The sequence below is a fragment of the Podarcis liolepis genome (assembly GCF_965112155.1).
Source record: "Podarcis liolepis genome assembly, chromosome: 8".
Taxonomy (NCBI): domain Eukaryota; kingdom Metazoa; phylum Chordata; class Lepidosauria; order Squamata; family Lacertidae; genus Podarcis; species Podarcis liolepis.
In genome coordinates this window covers 66902887-66912645 of record NC_139560.1, presented here as the reverse complement: position 1 = coordinate 66912645, position 9759 = coordinate 66902887, and the positions used below count along the sequence as shown (strand labels likewise).

Sequence of the window (9759 nt, the reverse complement as noted above, 5' to 3'; positions counted from 1 at the left end):
GAGTCAAGTCTCTGCTCTGCAGAAATGGTTCATGTTCCTATACGTGTTTTCCTCAAGTGTCGTGATCTGAGTTCTCCTTTTGCATCACTGATAGGCACATTCTGGTACTTTTGATTCCCCACGGCTTGCTTGCATTTCAGGCATTAGAAGTTTGCCCTCTGTATTTATGCACCAGCTGTCCGTTATGCTTAACCTTACTCAGTTGCAACACAGCATCACCAGGGTCAGAATCCTAACTGGTTCCCATCCTCGTTTCCCAATAGCAATGGTCTTAGAAACTATAGCAGGATCTCCTTCTCAGGCCTCAACATGGTTCTAGCAGGGCATCATAATCTCACCCAGGTAGTCTGACTTTTGTTTTAAGCATCGGAATTGTGTGTATTGGGCAACAAATTGAAGGCATGAATACGTTTATTACCCAGGTTCCCCACATGGTTAACAACAATCTGGTCGCTTTCAGTAGATCAAATGGTGTCCCGCCGTGCTTTCATTTGAAGAGATGGGACTCCTTCAACACTCCTCATAAACACACTCTTATGGGCAGGACACCCAAATCCCAACACTTCTCCGGAATAGTCCACAGATTAATCACCACATACCCAGAGATTCCTCTGAACTGTACAAGCTTACCCAATCTTTCCGGAGAATATTGCAGTCATCAAAAAATCAGACTGGATGTTCACATCCTTCACCCAGCATGTCCGGGAAAAAGATATTTCAACACTCAATATGGCCAGAAGAATTCAAGCCTGCATATCTAGAATACACACCTCAAAGGAGCTGATTTCACCCAAAGGTCATAGTGGTTCCTTGGTTTACAGAAGTATGTGCGTCGTCTCTTTTTTCAGGTTGTATTTTCTAGGGATCAATTCCATTTGTTGCGAGACATTCATGTTCGTAGAATAACCCTAGGCTCCCCGCACGCACAACCTCTCTCACTACCAAGGAAAGGCAATAAATCAGTGTTATGTATTGAGTTTAACACATTTTATGTTACAAGGCGCATTCTAACCAATCGCAGAAGCGTTGGTAGATGAACACTTAGCTGTCAACCTTCCCTTTTTTTGCGGGAAATTCCCTTATTCCAACGCTGTTTCCCGCTGCTATCCCAGATTGTTAGATATCCCATAGACTGTCCCCTGGACTGGTGAGGCTGCCGATCCCTTATTTTCTAATCTGAAAGTTGACAGCTATGGACCTGCGTTCTAATGGCAAGTAAGCGCATGCTCTTTCAACTGTCAAACTGTCAACGGTCAGTTTATCCTCGGCATTATTATCGTGTTGTTCAGTCAGTTTGGTTCTTGTGTTCCTATAAGTGAGCTGCTGTCACTGACAAATGCTGAATAAACTTACACTGCCTTGGGCTTCTGACTTTTTCCGAACATTTAACAATCAGCGAATAGAAAGAGGATCTATCCAAGCGACGCCGACACTAAGTAAAAGAATATGAGCTTTACTCTATAAACTGCATTGTCTGTATTAATGTCAGGCTCCCCGGGTTTGCGCAGCCAAGCGCCCTTACTCGGGAGTAAGCCTGCGGGGATTACTTCTGCTGCGCCAACAACCAGCGCGAGCAGGGCGCAATTACGCTTTCGCAGCGCCACCTTCCTGCTCCGAGAGGCTTCTCCGTTTCTGAAAAAGCAGGCGGCGATGGGGAAAAAGAAGACGGGCAGCGGCTTCGTTTCCTCCTCCTGGACCTGTGCGAGCCGTTCTGCACATGCTCAGTGGCAGTGGAAGCCTGCCGCAAACTTGGGGGCTCGAAGCTGCGGCTCCTTCCCCTCCCCACCCTATTCGGTTCCTGGAGAGCGGCTGATTCAGGGACTGAGTCACAGGGAGGAGCGCCTCCCCTGGCAGGACGGGATGCTTTCGTACCTCCTACTCGGGTTTCCCGTCGCCACTCGGTGCCTCTCTTTGCTCGCAGCCGGAGCCCTTCCTGCGATCCGTGCGTAACAGCCGCGCGCATTTCTCCCGGTACAGTCCTCTTCTCTTTGGGTTTCCATTTGTACCTGTTGCGTGTCTTTTAAAGGAAAGGCGGTGGGTGCTGATGTTGTCTGGGAGACTGGGACTTCCTTTGTTGAGGAAGTAATTAATCTGGGAGGGTCTCAGGGTGTTGTCACCTGTGGGACCTGCACTTCAGTGCACACTTCTGTCCTTTGAACAGCTGCACGACACAGGCAGAAATTTAATAGCTGCGGCTTTCCATACTGTGTTTCTCTACCAAAGTTGTTGAGCTTCTTTTTAGGATTGAAGTTGCTGAGCATTTTTTTTAAAGGATTTTACCCCAGGACAGAAGGGGCCGAATTAAACCCCCGAACCAGACTTTGGACACGCCTGCCCTAATATTGGTAGAAGGAGTTTTGAAAGATTTGTACATCTTAGTGCCAGTAGTCACAACATAGTTATAAAAGCATCAAACAGGACTTCATGCAAGCTTGATCCCGTTCAGGACACGGTTTATCAAATATAGACTTAATTGCGAAAGTCAGGCTATTATAGCTGTTGGCTTGCTAACTTAATTCTGCGACCTGAGGCTTTAATAGTCCTGTTTTTGAGGCTAGAATTATGCAGTGGGGAGGGACAACAGGCTCTCAAATGATGCTTTACAGTGGTATCTCGGGTTACATACACTTCAGGTTACATACGCTACAGGTTACAGACTCCGCTAACCCAGAAATAGTACCTCGGGTTAAGAACTTTGCTTCAGGATGAGAACAGAAATAGTGCAGCGGCGGCGGCACGGCAGCAGCAGGAGGCTCCATTAGCTAAAGTGGTGCTTCAGGTTAAGAACAGTTTCAGGTTAAGGACGGATCTCCGGGATGAATTAAGTACTTAACCCGAAGTACCACTGTATGTCCCAAAGGGGGTAATGTGGCATATAAGATGCAATAGACTTTTAATTTAAAGCTGATCTTCTTAGAGATCAAGTGAGGGCAAATTACTGTCTGCTGGGCATTTTTGCAAATTACTGTCTGCTGGCCATTGCTTTCATCTAAAGAAACGTAGCATGTGATTGACGGATCCTCTGTGGGCTGCAGCCTCCCCCACACCAGAAAACGGTCGGTGGGTGGCATTTTGGAGAGCATGAAAATGTTGCAGCATGGGAATTACAGGTTGATATGCATTTGGATACGTGTGGGATCTGAAAACAAATGCTTAGGTTTGGTTTTTTTCTTGTAAAAGTGACCTCCGAGTGGATAAACTGGATGACTGTCTTCTCTGTGCTTGTTTCGTAGGTTATAAGACATGGACCGCCTCACTGCAGCAAACAGTGCCTTTGCCCTCAATCTGTTCAAGAAGCTAAGTCAAAATGATAATACAGCGAACGTGTTTTTTTCTCCTTTGAGCATTTCTTCTGCTTTGACGATGGTCTCTCTGGGTGCGGCAGGGAACACTGCAGCCCAAATGGCAAAGGTATATCCAGATAAATACTATTAAGGGGATCGGGGAGCTTGACTTTTGCCTCCATGCATGGTGCTTCCTTTTCTTTGTAGCAGGTCAAGCTGAAATATGCATTTACAGTATTTCACTCTCTTGTTTGCTGAAAGGCATGGATTTTTCAACTAATACAGTTTTTAAGGAGTATGTAGATAAATGTATTTAAATTACTGTACTTAACATTATCTGTTAACCATTTATTGTCTTACAGGTGCTGTCTGTGACCAACGACATCGAGTTTCACCAGGGATACGAGAAACTTATTTCTGAAATCAACAAGCCAGACACCAAGTACTTGCTTAGGCTAGCCAACAGGCTCTTTGGAGAAACATCCTATGAGATTATTTCAGTAAGTTACATGGTTTACAAATATGCTAGAGAAGAGGAAGTGGTCTCTGTTCAGATAGTGAACCGTGTTCTGTCGCAGATCAGAAACGCAGCTAAGCACTCACTATCCCTTCTGTACTTTCCAGTAAAACCTTCCATCAAACTGAAAGGGACATTTGAATTAGCAGCAGTGATCAGCTTGAGTCCAGGTGGCAGGTTGTACCAACCAATCTACTTGGTGGATAGATTCATTTCTTTCTCTTTCCCCCTGTCCTTACTTGGCACCAGGACATTAGCTGGGATAATAATAATAATATTATTATTTATTATTTATACCCTGCCCGTATGGCTGGGTTTCCCCAGGCACTCTATGCAGCTCCCAGCAGAACATTAAAACAGAAGAAAACTACAAACATTAAAAACTTCCCTAAACAGGTCTGCCTTCAGATGTTTCGAAAAGTCATATAGTTGATATTTCCTTGACATCTGATGAAAGGGCGTTCCAAAGGGCGGTGCCACTACCAAGAAGGCCCTCTGCCTGGTTCCCTGTAGCTTAGCTTCTCGCAGGGAGGGAACCACCGGAAGGCCCTGAACGATAGGGGTGGAGACGCTCCTTCAACTATATAGAGCCGAGGCTTTTTAGGGCTTTAAAGGTCAGCTCCAACACTTTTGACTTGTGCATGGAAACATACTGGGAACCAATGTAGGTCCTTCAGGACGGGTGTTATACTGTCTCGTCGGCCACTCTGAAGATGCACCTCTTTACCCTATGGCCTATGTGTTTTCAGGACCCAGGCCATTGCTGTGACTTTTTAATATATGTAATACGTACAGAATTTTGAATTGTTGTAATCTGCCATGGGACCTGGAAGGCAAAGTCCCCCAGCGTTTGCACAAAGAGTTCACAAACCAGCACTGCTGCATTTCCCCATCTGTTTATGGGCCTTTGAATCCAGCCCATTATAGAGAAATGTGTGTTAATTTTATGACATGCTTGTGAGCTTCCAGGGACAGAATGTTAGACTAAGAGGAGCTTTTGCTAGATCAAGCCAAGAGGATAATTACATTAAAAAAAACTGTAATACAACAGGTAGTTGGCACTTTCCAAAGAGTAACCAAATTTGGAGACAAATAAGTATTGCTTACGTAACGTTTTTTCTTCCATAGAGGAATGGAAAGAAAAAACAACACATTGGAATTCATTATCCGCTAGCATTGAGCAGGATTGATACAGGGGCAAATCTTCATAAGCATTTAGCATCCTGCATAAGGACCTTTCTTGTAGGTCTCTCATATATAAGAATAAGGCAAGGATTGCTATGTGTATTCTTGAGCAAAAGAAATTGTTTGGGTCAGGTTCAGTTTATCTGTTTTGGCTGATAGGAATCTATTGCACATGCCATGAGCTTTTTCTTATCAACTGAAGTTAAATCAAGCATCTGCATACGTGTTTCACATCTTTTAGTATCTGAAAATGGAAGACACATCCTTCTCTCCCTCTCTTTTCTGTGGGACAAAACCTGAATGAAATCAAAGTTTGTGTGTATATGATATATACAGATCCATACAGTGGCGTAGCGTGGGGGGTGCCAGGGGTGCCGGCCGCACCGGGCGCAACATTGGGGGGGGGCGCGTTTGGCCGGCCCTTCGCAAGAAAAAAGTCCATAGGGAAATCTCTGGGACAGCGGGGAAGCGCAGCGCGTCTTCCCCACTGTCCTCGGACCTCCTCCGAAGGCTGGCGGCGGGAGGAGGGCTCTCCGCCCCACCGCCAGGCTTCGGAAGGCTGCTCCGAAGGCTGGCGGCGGGAGGAGGTCTCTCCGCCCCACCGCCAGCCTTTGGAAGGCTCCTCCGAAGCCTGGCGGTGGGGCGGAGAGACCTCCTCCCGCCGCCAGGCTTCGGAAGGCTGCTCCGAAGCCTGGCGGTGGGGCGGAGAGACCTTTTCCCCGCACCAGCCTTTGGAAGGCTGCTCCGAAGCCTGGCGGTGGGGCGGAGAGACCTTCTCCCCGCGCCAGCCTTCGGATGGCTGTCCTGAAGACTTGTGGTGGGAGCAGTGGCGTAGCGTGGGGGGTGCACCTGGCGCAACATCTGGGGGGGGGCGCGGAAGGGACTCGAGTGCTAAAATCCACGGGTTAGGGGGCGCAAATTACTTGCCTTGCCCCGGGTGCTGAGAACCCACGCTACGCCACTGGATCCATATATAGCTTTTAATTCTGAAATATATTTGTTTAAGTCATTCATAGACTCCAGCCAGAAATTCTATCGAGCAGGTCTAGAGAAACTAGACTTCATTAAAGCATCAGAGGATTCCAGGAAATACATTAATAATTGGGTGGAAGAACAGACAGCAAGTGAGTAGCTAATTCTTGGGCTTCCATATTGTCTGAGGTTTAGTTCTTAAAATATGAGTTTGTGTCTGAAAAATATGTTCTTTAATCCCTCTTCAAGGTAAAATCCAAAATCTGCTCGCCCCAGGAATAATTGACTCCACTACAAGGCTGGTCTTGGTGAATGCTATCTATTTCAAGGGAAACTGGGCAAATCAGTTCCGCAAAGATCTCACTGAGGAAACGCCGTTCAAAATTAGCAAGGTATGAGGTGGGAAATAATGTGAAGCACATCACTGAGCAAACAGTCTTTATCGTTTTGATTAAATTACATACATTGTGATATTTGGAGTGTTCCCTCCTTCTGTTTTTTTCTTTCATCAGTTGACCAGGTAGGATTTCCCTTCCCACCATGTCCTAAGGACATTCTTTTGCAGAGACAACAGAGGATGAACAGTAAACAAGGTGCAGAGCAGTTCAAGCAATGCAATAGAAAAGATTATATGCTTAAAACGAAATTCTTCTCCATTTGCAGAATGAAAGCAAACCAGTGCAGATGATGTTCAAGAAAGCTAAATTCAACATGACATACATATCGGAACTTCGCACCAAAATTCTTGAGATTCCTTATGTTGAAAACGAGCTCAGCATGATCATCCTGCTTCCTGATGAGATTGCAGATAATTCTACAGGCCTGGAAAAGGTGAGGCATTGTTGCTGAGAATAAAACCATCTAAATTCTTGTCCATAAAAATAGCCCTTGTTGGTACATGACAAGAGCATTCTAGCTTCCAGCTTCTACATGATTCTTACAAGTGCCCAGTGTAACTTATTATATTGTTGGCATCTGTCTGTCTCGAGAGACAATGGAGTGTGCCTTCAGAGGTGAAGTCAAACCACCATGCCAGCAGCGCCGAAATGACCTCCTTGGAGTCAGTGCTGAATTTACGTATAAGCTAAACAAGCTATAGCTTAGGGTCCCACTCTTTTGGGGCCCCCCAAAAGACGTAAAGGAAAAAAAACTAGATGTACATTTCCAAAATATAAGATAAAAAACAAATAAAATAAAACCTACACATAGCAACAGTGTTTTGTGTTGCATAGGCTCCTATAATGTAAGTAATGTGTCCCGCCTGCCAGCCTGCTCCCTAAAATATCACTGGTTTGCTCATTTCTATATATATGGTGCCTGCATTCTGCATGTGCAAATGGCTTTAGATACCTTTTAGGTCCATTACTATACTGTATAATAGTTTGGAGAATTTTCCTAATTCTTTCAGCTAAAATATAGGTATACAATTTATAAACATTGTTCAACATGCTGACAGCTTCTAGGAGCCACAGGTGAGAGCTGAGTACAGGGTGGGGGAACCAAAGGTGGATAAATTACCCCAGAAGGAGCAATATATAAAGCTGTTTATATTTCTATAAGCATAGTGAAGTCTGCCAGTGTTCTGTCTTATTCAGAAAGAATGAAGGCATAAAAGCAAGTTGAGCAGAAAGGAATTCTACCCGGACAGACAGGGCAATTGTGAAACAAGTTTGTTTAAGTGATGTACATGGAGTCATTTGAGTCACTGTGAATCCAGTGAAAATGGTTTGATGTAAGAAATGTGAGGATTTTTATATGCAGCCAGGATTTCCTTTTTTCCTTGAATGCCTTGTGTTTGTCTTATTTTAGCTGGAGAGAGAAATGACCTATGAGAAACTCAAGGATTGGATTAACCCTGAGAAGATGGACCTAACTGAAGTTGAGCTGTCTCTACCCAAATTTAAACTGGAGGAAAAATACGACCTGAAGCCTGTTCTGAGCAGCATGGGAATGGCTGAGGCGTTTGACCCAAGCAAGGCGGATTTCTCTAGGATGTCTCCCAACAATGACTTGGTTTTGTCAGAGGTTGTCCACAAATCCTTTGTAGAGGTAAATGAAGAGGGAACTGAGGCCGCTGCTGCTACTGCTCGTGTAAAGAATAAGCGGTGTGCTAGGATTGTGCCCTGTGTCACAGCCGACCATCCCTTTCTCTTCTTCATTCGGCACAACAAAACACAAAGCCTTATTTTCTATGGTAGGTTTTGCTCTCCCTGAAGCAAGCTAACTTCTCAGGAATGTCAAAGAAAAGTCACAAGTACTTTGTGGAGATCAATGAAGAGGGCATTGAGGCAGCAGCTGCCTCAGCAGCCACCGTTGTAATAAGGTCATCTCAGCATCCCATAAAATTAGAAGCAAACCACCCTTTCATCTTCAAGCACCCTCTTCGTTGGCAGATTCTCTTTGTCATAGAATGGGGTTGCCAGTGCAGTGAACCCACTGGTACCTCCCATGGTAAACACACTCTCAAAAATAAAAAATGCATAAGAGAACTTCCTGCTAATTTAATGTGGACACTGGCTCTGCCTTTCTTTCTCTCCTCTGCCAACAGCCATTTTGTGTCATGCCACACGCTCCATGGCAGCCATGTTGTGACTGGCGCCCATAGCAGTTTCTCAAAATTCCAAATGTCCTCATTGTTCCAAAAAGGTTGGCAATCTGAATATAAATGCTTAGGAGCAGGCTGAAATACCACAGGCATCACATTGAGGCCTAATGCTGTTTTAGACATTATCTCTATAAGCTTTTCTGCCTTCCTTCTGTTGCCCAAATCTGTCTCTGTACAAAAGTGTGCAGCATCACATTCTTAATTCTTCTCTAAATGCCAGTCGTCATTGTCTGTAAAACATGCATTTTAAAGCAATAAATGTAGTTTTGAAAATTATGTTTCCACTGTGCAAAACAGTAGTTTTTTAAAGCTCTTATCTTCTCTCCCTGTGCCACATGACATGGAGTGCAGCCCACTTGCATTAAAATAATTGACAGCACTCTATTTATTTATTTTATATATTCATCATCTCACCAGCTGGTTAGTACAAAGAAAGAGCAATTAGACAGAACCTGTTCCAAACTGGAGGATATATTCCGGACCAGTTGGGATAGTATGGAAAATGCATGCAAAATCCAGAGGCTTCTGGGAGAACGTCCTTTGACAAGTTCTAATTGAGTCAAGTCTCTGCTCTGCAGAAATGGTTCATGTTCCTATACGTATTTTCTTCAGGCGTTGTGATCTGAGTTCTCCTTCTGCATCACTGATAGGCACATTCTGGTACCTCTGTTTCCTCACGGCTTGCTTGCATTTCAGGCATTAGAAGTTTGCCCTCTGCATTTATGTACAAACTGTCCGTTAGGCTTAACCTTACTCAGTTGCAACACAGCATCATCAGGGTCAGAATCCTAACTGGTACCCGTCCTCGTTTCCCAATAGCAATGGTCTTAGAAACTATAGCAGGATCTCCTTCTCAGGCCTCAACATGGTTCTAACAGGGCATCATAATCTCACCCAGGTAGTCTGACCTTTGTTTTAAGCATCGTAGTTGTGTGTATTGGGCAACAAATTGAAGGCATGAATACGTTTATTACCCAGTTTCCCCACATGGTTAACAACAATCTGGTCACTTTCAGTAGATCAAATGGTGTCCCGCCGTGCTTTTCATTTCAACACTCCTCATAAACACACTCTTATGGGCAGGACACCCAAATCCCAACACTTCTCCGGAATAGTCCACAGATTAATCACCACATACCCACAGATTCCTCTGAACTGTACAAGCTTACCCAATCTTTCCGGAGAATATTGCAGTC

The 9759-nt window shown here is 44.7% G+C and overlaps 1 protein-coding gene across 1 annotated transcript; it reads left to right on the top strand.

Annotated features, from left to right (window-relative positions):
* The first annotated feature begins 1873 nt into the window (after positions 1-1873).
* Positions 1874-8201, top strand: LOC310714263 (serpin B6-like). Its single transcript, XM_083519584.1, has 7 exons — positions 1874-1971; positions 3234-3411; positions 3647-3784; positions 5993-6110; positions 6208-6350; positions 6622-6789; positions 7768-8201. The coding sequence occupies exons 2-7, from the start codon at positions 3244-3246 to the stop codon at positions 8170-8172; spliced, it is 1140 nt and encodes a 379-aa protein (XP_083375710.1). The 5' UTR covers positions 1874-1971; positions 3234-3243; the 3' UTR covers positions 8173-8201.
* Positions 8202-9759: the final 1558 nt, after the last annotated feature.

Coding starts and splice junctions, on each gene's coding strand:
- LOC310714263 (XM_083519584.1), top strand. CDS start 3,244: ATGGACCGCCTCACTGCAGCAAACAGTGCCTTTGCCCTCAATCTGTTC. Junction 3,785..5,992: donor CATCCTATGAGATTATTTCA/GTAAGTTACATG, acceptor TATTTGTTTAAG/TCATTCATAGACTCCAGCCA. Junction 6,790..7,767: donor ATTCTACAGGCCTGGAAAAG/GTGAGGCATTGT, acceptor GTCTTATTTTAG/CTGGAGAGAGAAATGACCTA.